The 18279-nt window shown below is 41.0% G+C and overlaps 1 protein-coding gene across 2 annotated transcripts in view; it reads right to left on the bottom strand.

The window, feature by feature from the left end:
* The window catches only part of DCAF1 (DDB1 and CUL4 associated factor 1), a 49064-nt gene that overhangs the window by 10835 nt on the left and 19950 nt on the right, over positions 1-18279 (bottom strand). The window contains exons 12-23 of one of the 2 annotated variants that reach the window (XR_005602959.1): positions 17325-17494; positions 16046-16170; positions 13741-15001; positions 12645-12843; positions 11890-11972; positions 11016-11100; positions 9376-9609; positions 8734-8827; positions 8172-8276; positions 7402-7475; positions 6377-6481; positions 762-2511 (exon numbers count right to left, since the gene is read on the bottom strand). Coding sequence is in view for 1 of the 2 variants with exons in the window: in XM_039558959.1 (XP_039414893.1) it covers positions 6377-6481; positions 7402-7475; positions 8172-8276; positions 8734-8827; positions 9376-9609; positions 11016-11100; positions 11890-11972; positions 12645-12843; positions 13741-15001; positions 16046-16170; positions 17325-17494 (2535 nt within the window). In the remaining variant the exon portion in view is untranslated. The remainder of the gene's footprint in view (positions 1-761; positions 2512-6376; positions 6482-7401; positions 7476-8171; positions 8277-8733; positions 8828-9375; positions 9610-11015; positions 11101-11889; positions 11973-12644; positions 12844-13740; positions 15002-16045; positions 16171-17324; positions 17495-18279) is intronic. The other variant, XM_039558959.1, reaches the window with a different exon arrangement.

The following is an 18279-nucleotide window of genomic DNA, read 5'->3' as shown; positions in this document are numbered from 1 at the left end:
TGTTTCCCATAGCCTCATTATTTTGGTTAATTTATTTGCTTTTGCAAGAAACAGCCTACCGGTTTACTTCACCCTCCTTCCCCAAGTTTCTCTTACAGCGAATTTGTCTGGTCTCTTCCAGATTATCAGTATTATTTTAATTACTCCCTATTTCCAGCTTGGGAAGGGGCTTTGCTTTCATAAAAAAGGACATATGATCATTGTTCAAATACAAGTGTACTGAAGAACGTTTTACCCAGAGGAGTAAGTCTCTCCTTGTTCCAGTAATTTATCTTTCTCCACAGACAGTCCCCTTGTCACATCTTCTGACAATGGTACTCCTTGCTGTGTACCATTTCTGGGCCTTTGCTATGCAGTCCCCAAGAGTGACAATGTCTGGTTTTCAGTCACTTAAGAGTTTCTATCCAATTCCTCCCCACCCCCCCCCCCAACCACTTCTTAACACTCCTGGACAATGGGTAGTGGAAAAAGCTTAAATACAGCCAACAGACTCCCTGGTCAAGCATGTAAGGAATTGCACATCCTAGATTACCTACTGTCCATCCTTCCCCTCAGCTGGCAAACCCACTTCCTGTTATGTACCATTAAATTAATTCTAAGTATTCATCTCCTTCACACTACAGGGCTGCACCTACTTTTATCTTCTTGGCTACTTCAGGGTTAGAATTTCTACTTCTTCATCGCCATTAGTCACAGAGCTAAAAATGTAGAAGCCTGGGAAGCTGCAGAAGTTACTATATGTAACAAGCAAGGAATCTTACCATAGGCTTCTATGCAGGTGTAGGTATGTGCAGATTTAAAACAGGAAACAGCACACAGCGTACAGAATGTCACAGAGGCAAAACATGGAGTGAAGAAATAAAAAGCAGTTAATCTCTTAGTCTGTGTAAGTAGGTTTAGCTTGTCTAACAATGACTACTTACCTGTGATGAATTACAAACCACCCGTGATACAGACAAACAAAAGCTTTAAGGGAATGGGCCTCACATGGATCAGGAGGTTCAGGTGGGGCTCTTTTGAGCAAATTCTGGTTTTGCCTATGAAATGTTTCCATTTCAACCTAACTGTATGCACCTGATGATAATCAGCCTAGCTCCAGTCGCTGTCCTCTGAGGCATGTGCCAGCCACCATTTCACAGCTGGTACCTTCCTTAATGCTTGGGATAAAGGGGTTTTAAGATGACTGTTATTATATTCCCTGTGCTGCAGGGCTCAGAGGTAAAGTAAGGAGTACAGAATTAGGTACAATTTCTCAATATGCTTCTCTTCCTTTCTCTTACTGATCTCACACTCTCACTTAAAAAAACAAATTCATTCCTTTAATTCCATGACAAAGAAAAATACCGCATAAAGGAATTTCAAGGTTTGGCAGGTAAATGAACTCCCTCTCCATGGACAAGAATTTGTTCCTTTATTTTCTCAAGCCTCTGACTGGCATTTCTCATCACAGCTCAGGCAGCTTTTATTTTCTTGGATCCCAACTACTGTGGCAATTCTAGAAAGAAGTGTTAGGCAAGAGGAAGGACATCTTTGATTTATGTCACTGAACAGGCAGAATATGTTTTTATCTCTGCTGAAGCTGTTTTACTCCATAATACTAAGTCTGCCCTTCTGGAAACTCCAAATACTTATCTCTTTCCAAGAATTTCCTCTGTTTGCACTGTCTGAAAGCTACTGAAAATAGATTCTGAAACAGTAGAATAGGCTAAAGCAGTCACAGTTATTTGCTACTATCTAAAAATGTGGTAAGAAGTACAGGCACTGTTCTTTTAAATATCTGTTTTGGAGGATGCCTGTTCAAAAGATGTGTCTGTTATATAAAAGGGTCTCTGATAGAAACCACTCATTACTCAGCCTCCCCAGCAGCAACTAAGCTCAAAGATTCCTACAAAGGTGTGCAATAAACACATATTATCATTTGACACATTTGTCTGAAAATACCCATTCACAGCTATTATTCTGTAAACCATTTTATCCTTGAGTAAGATTTGAATCTTCAAATATTACAGGAACAGCTCCCAAAACAAACCCTTCCTTAAGGGTCCCTGATGACATAAATCATTCTAGTCAGCTTATAGTGGCAAAGCACCACCATGGTCTGATGATTCCCAAGTATTTGTGCCAATATGGATTAAGGTTTGTGGGGTCTTTCCCCAGCAAGTAAGTATTTGCATGAAAAAAACAAACCAACTATATCAAACAACAGCAATAAAGTACAGTGGAATTACTGTTGGAATTACTGTTGCAGGCAGACAGGGGGACAATCCTAAAATAAAAGTAGAAACTGGGATCACAAAGACCACATAGAAAGCTGAGGAAAACATTCTCCACCCTGGCTAAACCATACGTTAGAATAGTGGTTGTCTTTCAAGTCTTTAATGCCTTATCAACAAAGTTTATTTCCCATCACCTAGAATTTTCTAAACCAATGCAAAAAGACAAATTACACACCTACCATCAACCATTTCGATAGCCCAGAAGCACTGCAGGATAATTAACAGTTCTTCAGGTCTGGCAAAAGAAGTAGAACACACTTTATAGGACAGGGACAGCTAGGTGAAGCAATGTGCTGCTGAAGCCATAAATCTCTGAACATGACAATAACTGAGGACACTGCTTGAGCCTCACAGATGCAACATCACCCACACGTACCACAGAGAGAAAAACAGCCCTTAAACAACTAATATGGAAAGAAAAGCTAAAACAGGGAAGTAAAAATGCACAGACTGAAAATCCTAAAACCCACTCAGAAGATCACCTCATCCAGACTTCAGTTTCCCAGTTTTGAGTCTACTCTGTGTTCCCTTGGTTTCAGCTTTTCTGAGCACATAATATTTCTGAAGTCTCCTTTTCTAGCCCGTAGCAGCTGCCATGTGCCATTTCCTTTGAAATTCCTCGTCTGCCTCACTACAGAAGACAGTAGATTAACAAGTGAAACAGGGGATACTAATCAGCCAAGAAAGAGAAATAAGTAAGAATAAAGCAAGCTAACAACCAAAAGATGGTCCAAGATCTGCACCAGTAGCTCAGACACCCAACTTATTTTTTGCTAAATCTAACTGAAGGAGTGTATCAGAACAGTGGCAAACACAGGAGGAAAAACAGGAAGATCTTGCAGCCAGACTGAAAAGTAGAAAACCCTTACATATTTCCCTTTATGCTGAACAGTGTTTTGCAAATACTTGTAAGACTGCTGGTTATTGATGGACACATTTGGATACTCACCCAGTGGTGAAATAATTCACAAAACTCATGAAAGTTCAAGGCAAGAACACTGCTATTTTTGGAGTAAAACACCCAACAAAAAGAGCTTGCAAACAGACTCTTGCTAAGCATGTTACATCTTCAGTTTCCCTCAGTACATAGTAAGTACAGACCATCAACATTCATTAGCATTTGTTCTGCTTAACAAGGCTTGACAACTCTGGATTAGTGGCCATACCTAGGGAAAGGCAGCCTCCCAGGAATCTCACTGGAAAGGCTGGTACAGCAGCAAGGAAGAACCCAGCCTCACTGGTGATGTCCTCGAGCATTTCAAACAAACCCACAAACATTCACTGCAGAAATCCTATGCTCAAGCCACTGAGTCAGCCCATCATTTAATTTGAGGGCAATTTATGTAGCAGATCAGTTGATCTTGCAAGGTTTGGATTGAGATAGGAGGAATAATATAGTTGTTTTGTTTCTTAAATTACAGAAGGAACTGAAAGATAGCTATAGGCCAAACATTCCTACTAGGTTCATTTTAAAGACTGTCAGTCTTTGCTTTTTGAAAAAGCTGCCATGGAGCCTTCAGCTGACATTTGTCAGAACTGACATCATGAGGTGTCAAAATTCAAGGTTAAAAAAAAAAAGTCAGGCAGATATTTTTCTCCACAGTTCTTGTCTCTTAACACAACTTTAAAAGCAATTTTATTGTGCATCACATTACTTCTGAGCAAGGCTTGCCCATCAGCCACCCTTCTGTTTGAGTACTCATTACTTTCTGTACAGGCAAAAAAATGTGCCCATGGGCCCTTGTAGGTCAGATACAAAAATCCACATATGCATCAAGTCAAGGTGTGAGAGGCAGGGGTCAAAGAGATTCCTTTCTGCCTTAAAAACCTTGATGAAAAAGATGCCAAATTCATGTTAATTCATATGAATCATGAAGATCAGAAAGCACCCTCTCTTTCAGCTAGAAAAGGTTTTAGAGTATCTGTGAGAAGTTCCAACAAGTTTGAAATGTTATACCCAATTTTTCAAAAGCTAAATCACAGAAACTAACGAGGCAAATACTAAACACCTACACATGTGTGAGGATATGCATACAAACAAAAATCCTTCAATCAAGGAACCTCTTCTTGGTCTCAACAGACAAGTGTACCAGAGGGATTTTGTCTTTATTCGGAAAACCTCTATTCATTCTAGCTCAATGTTGGATGTCTCTAGAGACAAAAGCTGTCTTTTGCAAACCTAAGACAAAACCAAACCTGAAGAAAAAGCATAGAACAGCTGTAGGGACAGAAAGCAAGGGGGTTATTTATGTTTGGCTAGATATATGTACATTGAATTGAATTTGGGTTCATAAGTGCTGCTTCTATTAAAACCAAATCTCTCTTACTAAAGAAATTTGATTGTAACCATCCCTAGAAGTTGTTGTTTAGGAAACAGGTACAGACCCCAGCAGTGGAGACCATAAAAAGCAGCAGTTATGCAATACCAACTAGTCACTCTGAGCTTGCAAATCAATCCAGGAGCAGCTTTGTTTGAACACTCCATCAGCTTCACAGAAATGCTTTTAGCACACGTAGATTCTGCCTGGGGCCACCTCTATTTGTAAGACAGGAAGTGTCCCCAGTCACATCTGATGGATGGCAGATCCCTTATCTCTACTGAGTACCTGGTGTTACAGCCTGGAACCATTGACTGCCTTGCACAAACACAGATCTCCCTTAAGTCAACACTTACCAGTGATTTTGCAAAGCAGTGCCCTGACAGCTGCTAGTTAATCATTGTACAATGCAAAACTCATTTCTGCTACAAACTATTTTTGGAGATTCTATAAAGAAAATATGAAATAGTTTACTAAAATATACTGAAAGTGAACAAAACCAGTGGAAGTGGAGACAGAAATAGTAAATGTTGCCCAAGGCAAGCACTGTATGGTTGGGATGTAGAAAGGAAGGAAGGAGCAATAATCTCTCCTCCCTTTCCATTGCTTCCCAAGAAATTCTATTCTTTTAATCCATCCAACACAGGGATAAAAACAGTGACCAATGATTTCAAAAGAATACCAAGACTTCAGCTGCAACCTTGTAGCACACTCAGTGGCCAGGACAGCACACTTCCCACCCAAAGGAGTACTACTGTTTTACCTTCAGAATTACAGGGAAAGGGTAATAACAACAACAACTCATTGCAAAGAAAATTACTCTTTCCTGAGATCTGCTCTCCAGTCTTCTGAACTAGAAAGTACAAGTTTTAACCTAGCAACAGGAAGATTCAGAGATAGAAAGGGTAGCACAAATCCAGCTCTCTCCATACAGTCTGGGAAAAAAACTCCACCAAATTATGACCTTCTAGCATTCTTTGGAAAAAGGTGAAGTCAGCTTTTCTCACAGGAAAAACAAATGTATGATTTACTAGAATGCAGACACCAAAGAGCAAAGAATAATGTGTTTAAAATCTTTAGGAAATTGAAGCATAAGGTCTTTGCCTGTCCAAAAAAAACCCCAAAACACCTGACACCCACAAAGTTACAAACTGATTCTGCGGAATTTTAATTCTCACTTTACTGTAGTAAGCATTCTGTGCTACTGTGTATTCTACCAGCTGCACCCTGAGGGGCACTTACTGCAGCTCTGAGCTCTTTTGTCAAGTTGCCAAACAGCTGAGAAGGAAAACCAACATATCCCAGTGCAAACCTACAGCCCTCTTTAAAATTCTTTAAACCTTTTGCTGTGTGGAAGTACTGTGCAGTTTCACTGAATTAGTCACAAGCTGTGCCTCTTTCAGAAGTTGGTGATAAATTATGTCCAAATATGAGACTTGGAATTGAAAAGAGGAAAGCCTCAAGCACTACTGTCTATACTGGGGGTTGAAATACTTTAAAAAAAAAAAAAAAAGCCGAACAAAAAGCAAAGCTTCTGATCAAGACTGAATACTTAAGGAAATCAATAAATAAACTATAAATGACTGTGTTAGTTTACAGCACACAAAGTTACTGTTCACACTGGTTCTGCACACACGGTCTTAGTTTACACTGACAGTAAAGTGATCTATTTCACATCAGGTGAGGCCAAATGAGGCCTCTGTACTTTCTGGGTAATAAATGAACACATGTAGAGGGCTAACAGCTACTCTTGAACAGCCAGGTTAATGCTATGCTTCTCACCTGATCTTCTTCTTCATCCTCCTCATCTTCTGCCAGCCGCTGCCGGCCCACTTCATAGAGCCTGCACACCGTGTCCATGTTCATGGCATCCATGCTGCCTTGGTTCTGCAGGGGAGATGCCCACACAGAAGTTAGCCCCAGGAATTGAGCTCAGCTGTCATATTCAATGCTACATCTGATCTCAATCACATAAACATTTGCAAAATCCTTCCCTCCCATTTACCAGCAGCAGTACAATTAGCACTAAAAATGAGTCTCTTTGGTTTCAAGACCTGCCATGTTCCCTGAAGTAACATTTCCAGTGACTCCTATAAAAGAAAATTTTCTTGGTCTCACAACCCTTGTCATCTGCAACTTCAGTAGTTAAACATGAAGTTAGCCCTGCTACAAATTCTTGACTTGCTTTTGTGGTCTGTAGGGATCAGTGGTTCAGAGAGTATAAAGCTGACAGGATTAGTCACTACATGTGCATAATCAGGCTTCAAGAAATTGGGTTCTGACAACATATTATTGAGCAAACAACTGCATCCCTAACAAACTAGAAGTTTTGCTCAGTAATTTTTGCTTCAAATCCTTAGCTTCTGGGATTTTGCTAGGAACACAAGTGTAAAAGGAGCAATATGAGTGATTCACAGTAAAGCTCTACAGGAAGCCCCCACAAGATTGCATTTCCCAGTTATTTGGTACAGGGCACATTTTAATTTGCAGTAATAGGAAATCATTGCTATAAATAAGAAAAAAACACATTTCTCTTATGCTCATGAGAAGGAAAACCTCTGTACATATTAAAGTGGGGAGAGTTTGAAGAAGAGAAGCAAATGTGTTTGGAAATTTAAGGAATGAGAGGCAGCAAAACAAGACTGCAGGGGGTGCAGAATAAAAAGCTAACAGCATCTTTAGCACCATCAAAACACCACCACTACTTAGGACATAAATTTAACAGCAGGAACTCCAAAAAAGAAACAACAAAAGCAGTGCATTCAAACCACAGCTACAGAGACCAGAGTCTATTTTAGCTGCTTTACCTCAATGACAGCCAGATAGCAGTCCTTGCTGTCTGTGCACAAGTCAAAGATATTCCTCTTTACATCTATGGTAGCTGGAAAACATCACAGAACAAACTCAGTGGTTAACTGCAGGTTACTTAATGCTCACTCAAAAAGAAGTGTCTAAAAGCAAATAATACCATCTTGGGACAAGAAAAAAAACAGCTGAAACAGAAGTGAAATGAATGTAGGTAATTCAACCTGTAATAAAGAATAGAAACATTGGAGATCATTGTAAAAAACAGCCATGTAAGCTCTTAACCTGCTCTGCATGGTGCCTCCTCCCTTGTTAATACATTTATTGGTTTCCCTAAGCACAGTACACAACAGATCATCCTTCAGAATAGGTGGCAACAAAAAGGGACTGAGCTGTGACCTATGTCTCCCTTCAACAGCAAAAGCCACATTTGTTTACGTCCACAGCAGCAATTAGCTTAGCTCCATGAGCTAAAAAAAGAGCCCCATGTGAAATGAGAGCAATGCCATCCTGGCCAAGTGACCTACTGTCTCAGATTATGCCTTACTTGAGAAGAAGAAAGGAAATAAAGCCAGAACAGTAGCAAGTAAGGCAGTCACACACTGAATGGGATATGATACTTGAAATTATGTCAGAGTTAAACCCAACTCCTGTGCTTTGATATAGCAGTTTGTTTTCTCACACATGCAAAGAGAAGTGAATGTTACTAAACAAACTTTCAATAGACCTTCAAACCTCCAGACAAAGCTACTGGCTGCTCTCTTACTCTTACCTATAGGTTTATAATCAGTTGCATTAAATGTCCTGAAAGAAGAGCCAAAGGGACTTCTCATTCTCTCCTCCAGAAGGTCATCCTCATCATCTGCCTGCAACATAGCTGAAACAACAAAAGATTATTCCACAAATCTGCCTTCCATTAGTCACTACCATTAATCGGCTTCAGATCAAATTAGACTCTGATATGAATTTTCTTTATATTTAATAGCTTGGCAAGACCCATTTAATATCTACTCTTCCAGAGATGCCTTTATTGATACTACAGATCATCAAAACTTAATACAGAGGACAAAATTATTTTCTCAAGCATCACTGGATCTGCCATTATACAACAGGTTGCTTTTTAATCTCACTAATTAGTTGTGATATTGCTGATGTTACAGAAAACTGTCTTTGTCAGCAATACACGTAGCATGAACATCCTGGAAAAAATCCAGTTCACACATGCCACTAAGGCCTGGAGTTACAGTCTCTGAAGCTTCCCATTTCACTGAACAAGCATCTACTTATCTCACAAGAGGTGACCCACGAGAGGGATGTAAGGGGAGAAGTCCTACCTCCATACATCACTGTGCCAGTATAGTTGAAGACCACACGACACTGATCCAGAGCAGGTACTGTGTGTAACAAATGGAAAGTTCGGAGGTCCCACTGAAAAAAACACAGGCTAAGGAGCAACAAACAATTAAAAGTTTCTATTTCCTTTTCAGTGAAGTGGCAAAGAACTGACTGCCTGCATTCAAGAAACCTCACTGCCACTCTCTTGCAAATATGGTGGAAGCAGGGTTGGATTCTACCACTACAATTCCATTTCATGTGTTCAAAATGAAAAAGCTCCTACTCAAAATGGCATTCCCCGTCATGAGAGGTTACTGCAGTACACCTTCAAGGCTGATCTTGTTAGGACATGGGAAGAGAGCTGAGAGCTCAGCCATGGAGCGTGTATCAGAAAAGAAAGTCTCTCTTGCTCTCTCTTTGTATTAAGTGTTTTCTCTAGGCTACATCAGAGGCAGAATATCTAGATTTAAATTAGCTACCTAACAGTCCCTACTCTTCCTTGATTCACAGAGAGAAACTCCTGCTACCACATGTAACATGTAACACAGCAGACCATTCATACAACTCTGCAAACAGCTACTTGTTCATCCATACCAATTCTTGAGCTCCCAGCACCAGTTACCACAGTGGCCAAAGGATACAATTTCAGTGTTGACTATGACCTCCAGCCCATTGGGATGGAAAACACCACTGATAGTCATGTTGAATTTGTCAAACTTGTGGATGGCTTGTGCTGATCTGACATCCCAGAGGACACCATCATTTAGGACAAGGTCATCAGTGGGGTTAAAAGTGGCACAGTTCTTCTTGTAGTTGTTGGCAAGATCTGGGTTAAACAGAGTCAATAGCTTGTTGCCAGTCTGAATATCATAGATCTTTCAGATTAAAAAGAAAAAGAAAGATTAGTCACAATTTGTAATATACCTGTGCCTAAAATCACCCCCTGTTCCCCTTTCTAGACTGCTTACAGAATCACCCCACTCCCCATTTCACTTCTCCATTTCATGTGACAGCATTCCATAAATAACCCTTCCTAGCAGTCCTTTAATAGTTTTTTCACAGCTGGAACCAAGCCTCACAATAAGTTTTGGCCAGTGCTTGGCTTACTGCAGGTTCACTGACATAATTCACTACAATCAGGATGAGTTCCAAATAAAATAACCCCACTATGAGGAATGGACTGGAAAGCTGCAATCACAAGGTACCACTTAGCCAGAAACTATTTCAGAAATGGAACTGCTTTCAGAGCAGATGGTATTTACAAACATTAAAACTCCAAAGCACACAAGTGAGGGGAATAAAGCCAGAAACTATAGAAAAGGAGTTAAAATTCCTGGCATTTACACAGAAAGGCAACTTTGAGCTTTGGCACATGAAACTTTGGGAATATAAAAACGGCTTCAAACTATCACAAAGGGTTTACGATCATCTCCTCAGATAAATCTGATCTGTAACATCTTTCAGAGTCTAGCTCTTGTTCAAACTTACAAAGGAAAATATTCTCAAGAACTGGAAAACAAATCTGTTTACCAGATAAACACAAGACACAAAGTGATCTGACTTTCGGCTAGATCCAAGTTAAAAACTGGGCAGGAATGGAGAGTTTACTTAAACAAATCAGAGTTACATGTGAAATTATAAATAATTTGAATAATTTGTATTACATGAAAATTTTTTATGCAAATTCTCTTTCAAGAGAGACATGGCCTATAACAAACGCAAATTAGCCCTGCAAAGCAGCAGAAGCTCTCTTGAGCCTTGTCTGTCCAATTTGCAGGTATTCATGCAAAGCACTACAACAGTACTCTCTGAAGATACAGTGCTAAAGTTAAATTACCCAAAAGTAAGCTGCAAATGCAGGGGGGAGGGCAAAAGAAGGACACTTGTAATAGGTCATTTCCCACAGCTGTTGACTGAGCTACTGTTTACAGTGGAACTTTCTTATTATTACTATTACTGAAAAGTAAGACTAAGAAAGCAAGTTCAAAAGAAAAAAAACCACCCTGCATGATCTCCCTCAAATGAATAAAACAAAGCAGAATCTACAATTGCTCAGGATACTCGCCCAGAGGCAACATATCCACACTTGTGCTACAGCTGGTTGAGATAGTCAAGTTTATACCCTCAGGAACAGGGAGAGGTTATTTGACACTCTCAAAGCTTTCCTCTGAAGCTCATTAGTTACACAGAGCATCAAAGTACTCACATCAGTTAACAAACATCCTATGGAGAATTATATTCCTGCCAGAGCTTCACAGCCAGGAGCTTTCCTGGTACTTACATGTGCAATGTCTCCCTTTGTGCCAATGACCCTGTCCTGAGAGTGCTTGCTGAACTCCACATAGTGGTCATCAGGGAAGGAATGCCTGCAGATACAGACAGTAAAAAAGTCAAGGAATTGCAGATTCTATGTGACCCAAACAACACCAACAACTCCAGCACAGGTCTCAACAACAGAGAAGATGTAGAAAACGCTTTCCTTTGCCACTGACCATAACATACTGCAGTAGCAAATTCAGACCTGCCACCAACAGGGCCTGCCATAAACATGACACTCTTTGGAGAAGTCAGCAATTGATGGCACCATGAACAATTCAAACACGTGCAGCCTGAGGAAGTTAAACCTTTCCTCTGAAAAAAGGCCTCTAGCTGACCCCATGCAGATCACACCAAAACAGTTGTTTACAACTGAAGTAGACAACAACAAACCTTTTAAAAATGAGGAGTTTTTCACCCATTTTTTTATGGGAAGGAACAATTGTAAGTACTGAAATAGGTTTTAAAGAGTTTGCAGTCCAGGTCTAACAATTTCATCCTGCAAACCACCTTGCTAGTTGAATTCTGAACTGGCTACATAAAGATTGCCAAGACAATTTACAAACATGAGAATAAAAACACAAACATGTTTCTTTGCCTTCAGGAGTAACAGTGACTTTACTGATCTATCTTGCACTAAACAGGACTTTAAGTAGAATTTAGAATTTGCTCTGTACCAAATAAAATAGGGAATATACCAACATAAGAAAGGGAGCACGTTTTATTTTTCACAAGAGACATTGTGAGATCTGTGCTATTCTGTTTTACAGAGTTTACTCCTGTATCAAATGGTTCTTCCAGCTGCAGCACACCCCACAGCTGAATCAGAGTGTACCTACTTCATATCAAAGACAGACTTCATTCCCCACAATGCAGACAGAGGTTGGCTCCACGTAGCAGATGTCAGCAATAAAGATCCATCCTGGATTTCCAGATTGGAGTGGAGGAAGGGAAAAGAATACCAGGGAAAACAGAGGTTAATATTTTACCTGTACACTTTTAACTTACAAGATCAATTTAGAAACTAAAGAGCACACGTTTGTGCCTAATACTACTCCTATAGGGATAAAATCCAGGTATCTAATACTCTGTACAACAAAGAGCCCTTGGTAGACAAGCTTTGTTCCCATTGTTATTCCTAATCTATGATGTTAACAGCAGATAAAATCAGGATCATTCATGGCTGAATTCTGATGTCCTGTGAATGGAGTCCATTTTGCTTGTAAATCTTTTCTTTCTTCCTAGAATCATCCCCTGAAAAGTTTCTTTTTCCAGCAAAGGGAAGATACAGGAACTCTGATATCTGATCCCACACATAAATAAATGTGTAATAGCCAGTTTAAGCATTCTTCTACTTCCAGATATATATATTGATTTCTTAAGAAGACACATAGCCACTGTGTATCTTCTATATTATCTTGGAAGAAAAAACCCCTAAATGTAGAACTCACAAGAGTGAGACTATGCAACTATTACAAGTACTTCAATGACAGGCACTGCAGGCCAGCCAGTAGGTACATTTTAGATATACATATCCAGATGGGCCCAAAACATACCAGGGCCTAAAAATCAGAACATGTCTGTGATTCTTTACCCTGGATGGCTCAAGGTGCGTGATGGCAGAGTTATGGCAGTTGTAACTGGCCTCCTCCTGTCCACTGAACACGTTGTAGAGTTTCAACTGCCCCGTGCAAGTACCCAGCATTAAGAATCGTTCTCTTGCAGAAAATGCGCAACAGGTAAAGCCACTCTCATCTTCATTTGCTTCCCTGAACACAGAAATTGGACGGAACCTAGAGAAAGCAAAAATACATGGGTAACCCAAAAGAGAGAAGCAAAACTGAAATGCTGTGTGATGATATTAAATCCAGCCCTTAAATATTACATAGGTACAAGTTATAGCTTTCTTCTAGAGCAAGGTAAGTGTCAACCTGAAGACTAGTGCTCGAGTATTACAACAGTGTTTGCAATCTTTAGGGTCTGTTTTCCACTATGTGGTACTTCTGTTAAAGCACATCATTAAGCTGAAGCACTTGGACTCCATCTTCAAAGTTGGATTGATGGAAAACCTGTAATGTCAACACCTGGGTAAGTACAGAGAGCTAGCAAAAAAATTCCTAACAGTTCTGAAACACTTAGCACAGGATGTCACATCAGCCAAACAACCTCCTGACATCACAGCTTCCCATGGTGACACTGCTTTCACTGTGAAGATGCTTTCATGAATGTGTCATCTTTATTTTCATAAACTTTACATCACCTTCCAGTTTAACCTCAGGAAAGGCCATATAAAGAGGCAACTGGTGGTGCTGATGATTCAGTTGCAAGAACAAAATACAGTTTTCACTGTCCTGCATCTGTCAGCCAACCATCCTCAAGGCTATACTACACTCTCATGTAAAATTGGTGCTACATACTCACCTTCCAAAGGAGAACAAAGAGCTACCAGCTTCATTAGTCAGTGTTGCTACTGAAAATAAAGTGTGCTTTGGGTACTAAGGGTCAGCACTAAGGACAAGACAAACAGAACTACCAAAAAAGCCTTTCAAGGATCTCTCACTGTCACTGTGAATGAAAACTCTCTTGTCTCCAAGGATACTTCACTGTGGGACTGCACTGCCTGAATCCAGGTAATGCTTTTTGGCACAGGGTACATCCTGAGAGGGATCACAACATTGTTTCTTCCTTACCTGCTAAATATAAGGTGTCTATCAAAGCAGCCACCATCCACCCCTCCATACTTCGGAAAGGCTGCCCTGCGGGTCAGCCGTGAGGTAAAGTTAGTGGGCGCCTGGCGCCTCTGTTTTGGCTCAGGACACTGGTGGGGAGTAAAGAGAGAGAAAGGGGGACAGGTGGCAACAGGGTTCTTGCAGCGGGCATGCTGCTCCCTAAGGTACTCTGTGATTATACTGTCCAGCGTGGGTGGGGAAGGAAGGTGTCTGTCCAGCTGCTTTTTGATAGCTGGGCTCTGGCTGTAGGCGCCATGGTCCGATTTTTGTCGCAACACTCTGATTTTCCTGCCGTTGCAGGGAGACGGCCTCTCCCTGACAAAGCTAATCCTGCCAATCAGAGGAGAGTTGCTGGCATAAGAAGGGCCTGGAAGGGCAGGTGGACCTTGGGATGCAGACGGCCTTGCCTGAGCATGGACAGAGGTGGCAGTGGAACCTACAGCAGTGTGGCTACTCAAACGGGCTGAGATGCCATTAGCTATGCGAGGAGTGCGAGGCAGAGTCACCGGAGAGGCAGCGGCCGCAACAGGGGTGAAGGCAGAGGAGTGAGATGCTGCAGTCATGGGCAGGTCAGCCTCTTTTGTAAGGACAGACGCAGTTTCCCCGAGGCCCTTAGAGATGAGATGGTTCCGGATCAGCAGCAGCAGCTCCTTCTCAGGAAATGTGATCCTCGACTGGGCCACCACATCCGCCTTCTGCAGCCGAGCCAGCGAGACGTCCGTGCCGATGAGCAGGGGCTTCCCTGAGACGCGCTCGATGAGCTCGGCAGCGTATTTGCAGAACTTCACGTGCTCGCTGCGCTTGTCCTGCAGCACCGGCTCCTTCATCAGCTGCTGGATCTGACAGCTGCTGAACAGGGGCAGCTTGCTGATAATCTGCCGGACGGTGCTACTGCGCGACAGCCCCACCAGGGCTTTGCAAGCCAGTGCCCGGATCTGATCTGCATCAGTGATCGGCATCTTCACAGACAGCAACGACAGCAGCACCTTGATGCCATTGTTGGACTGCACCACATTCCACATCTTGGCTAACGTGTGCTCACTGCTCTTGGGGGCCTGAGGAAGCTTTCGACGAGGAGTTCCAGAGATGAATTTCCCGATGCTGGAGATCCGATTATCTGGGCCACACACACAATTGATGATGATCTGAAGGGCTGATTTCTGAATCTCAGCATCATGGATGAAAAACTCACCCTCAGCAACTCCAAGGATGATACTAATACCTAGTGAGGGAAATAAATAGTTTCTTCAATACTCCAAAATGTATCTTACACAAGTTGATCAGACAAGTAGGGGAGTTGTCCAACAAATCTGAAGAAAATTTCCCTTAATTCTGGAAGTTCCTGAAGTTCTGCTAACTAATCTAAGACATATTCTTCTACCTCCCTAGCAAAATGTTTTCCTGCACTGCTGTTCCTCCACTTCATCATCAGTAGGTAGTGTCATACAATCTCTCAGATCAAGCACACCCCAGGAGTAAAAAAATCTAAGGTATCCAGACCAGAGCAAGATGCACAGATATGCTCTGATTCTTACTGCAGAGAGCAACTCTCCTATACAAGACACCAAGTCATTGAAAACAAAGTAATCATATAACAACTTCCAAAAGGAATCAAGCAAAAAAGAAATTTTAGGGTTACTTTTTTTCCCCCACAGAATTCCTGTTAGTTTCTGCTTCAGAAGATCAAAACCCTCACAGAATTGGTATTTGCCTACAGTCTTTGTGCAAAAGAAATTGTCTTTTGCCTATATCTAGTACCCTGCCTGCCCTTTATTTTCATTTTCTTAAAAAGAAAAGTGAGGCTCCAGTTAAAGCAGAAGCCTTGGATCTGATCCAGGCACATCTCACTCATTTACATGCTGAACCTGGAGGCAACCAGTTGCAGCATCTCACACAGCAATAATTGTTCCTCTCCCATACTCTCGAATGCCATATCCTCAGGAGACCTAAATTTCTGGGAAACTGAGGAAACCTAATAATCCCATTATAAAAGTAGATTTGCCTCTACCTGTATTTAATGAGCTCTTGAAAACAAGTGCAAGAGAAAGACCTGCCTCTAAACATGTAACCCAACCTAATCATGCTAATCATGACACCATTTTAACCACAGTGCACTCTCCCATTTATTTGCATCCTTGACAGTAACTCTGAGTACATGAATTCTTTTAACCCTTGTCTCACTGTAGGCGAGGAATAGCCAGCCAAAACCCATGTAGCAGAAGACACCTGATAAATGTGTAAGTCATCAGGACTGTATTCAGCTTACCCACAGTGGAAACAGTAGATCCAGCTTCATCTAACACATCCACAGGTTCTGCCAGTTGCAACTGGATTTTAGGAACTACAGTCAGGATGGCCAGTACATCCAAAGCATACCGTACTGTGTCATTCCTGGAAGACAGCAACAGAAGAACTTCTTAGAATTGCATGTACAGAGTTGTTTCAATAACATGAAATAGCATTCAATTTACTCTACTCCAACAAATTGAAGTAAATCAGTCACACCTGCTGCATGGGGCCTTTTGATTTTAGAATGAAATGGGCTGGTCTCCACAGAAGGCAGTGCTCACATGCACACCACTGCCTGCAGTCTGCCAACATTTATCCCACAGGCTCCTAAAAGCACTGTAATTTTGTATTTATAAAAATAAGAATGTTAAGACTTACTATCGAAAGCATTCTAAATTAAGCTTCTAAATCTAATCTAAATCTACATCTAGAAACACTGCTGTCTCAAATACTCTGTCACCAGTTAACTAGGAAGTTCTTCTGAAGTCAAGGGCAACTATTTAGCAGCAAACCAGACAACTCTGATAGTCAAAAGATACCAATTTAGGCTCCAGTTTAAGAGAGACACAGGTGTGTGGAAGGTGAAAAGGGATGTTCAACAGGAGGTGAGAGAGCAGAACAATGCAAAGAAGAGGAGATCTGTCACCTGTGTGGAAAGGTAGGAGTTAACCCAGGTAGCAATTAGGAAACAGCTGCAGAAGGAAAGAAACAGGAGAACACAAACTACCCAGGAGAGTGCAACCTGAGAGGGAGGGAGGCAGGGAACTGCAAAACAGATTTCAAAGGCTTTCAAGTTAAGTTAAGCAAGGAGCTCCTGTAGGCAGCAGAAATAAGGAGGAGGGAGCCCTGGTCCACCTCATTCCAGCATTAAGATAGGTCTTGATTTCCCCTCTCCATGGAACATTTTCTAGCCTCTCTCTTAACAAAAAAGTAAACAAATTTTGAGACAGATAGAAAGAGGCACAGACCTGTGATGAAGCTTTTCTGAGAAATCAGTGTCATAGTAATCAAAGGCCTGAGGCATTCTGGCTCCTCAGAAATTTCTTGATATCCCTCTCTCTACCTCAACATTTTAGTACTGCTTTCCCCAGAGTTAACTTCCATAAGCACTGTGTGGCCCCAGCACAGGCCCTAACAGCACTAACCAGCATGTGCCTGTTTTAAACACTATCAGGGCAGAAAATCTGGAAATGTAATGTTCTGCCCAAGAGCCACAAGTGCTGCACTCAAATAGAGCACTACAGCAAACAGCTCACCTTGCATAGTACGTCTTCCAGTTGCAGGCAATGGAAATGAGTTGAAGCATGAGCTGGACACAAGACAATTTGAGAAAAACCTCTGCTGGCTCCCAGTAGAGCTGTGCTGGACCGTACTCAATCAGAAACTCCATCATCTCTACAATCTGCTCATGAGTATAGGAGCAGGCCTGCAAGAAAAGGGACACCATTAGATCAAAAGGGTTACAAACTTACACATCAAATCCCCCACTGCTGGGATTTAACTGAAAACTGCATCTGCAAGATTAGACTACCACTGTCTTGCAGATTAAGTACTTACTTTCTGGTTTATTCCCCAGTTATAAAAGAATACAGCAACTGTCACTACAATATACAATAATAAGCTTAAGGAAAATATCCTTTAAGTTTCTTTACAGTCTTAGAAAGCTTAAGCCAATTTAAGAGGAAAAGTTACATTAAATTAAAATTCTACTCTGCTTTTAAGCTACTAATCTAGTAGTTACTACACCATCATTCAATATACACTTGTGCTAAAATATTAAAAAGGTTGCTAAAAATATTCAATTACAGTTTCTAAGTTTTGACTACAAAACATACTGAATAAAAAAAAGAAAATCCTAGCAAGTTTGCCTTTCAATATTTTTTAATTACATGAGAAAACAACAGCTTATATACATTTCTTTATTTATGGAAAACAAGTGATTTCTGCACCCTTATATTTTCTTATTTCAGTTCCTCTAGAAAAACATCATAAATTAAATCAGAAACCACAGGTGAATGTGCTCTTTCAAAACAAGCAGCCATAAATTCCAGTTTAAAAAAACTCCAACAAACAAACAAAACCAAAACAACCAACAAACCAGCTTTGCAGGGAGAAATCAGGAAAAAAAATCATGGCCAAGACTATGGATTATTATCTATCTGGATATCACAGGTAATTTCTAAAACCAGTGGTGTCCAAAAGACATTTCAG

The sequence above is a fragment of the Corvus cornix genome, chromosome 12, assembly GCF_000738735.6.
Source record: "Corvus cornix cornix isolate S_Up_H32 chromosome 12, ASM73873v5, whole genome shotgun sequence".
In the NCBI taxonomy this organism is placed as follows: Eukaryota; Metazoa; Chordata; class Aves; order Passeriformes; family Corvidae; genus Corvus; species Corvus cornix.
Note: the sequence above shows the minus strand (reverse complement) of the source record. Positions and strands in the feature narration are given on the sequence as shown.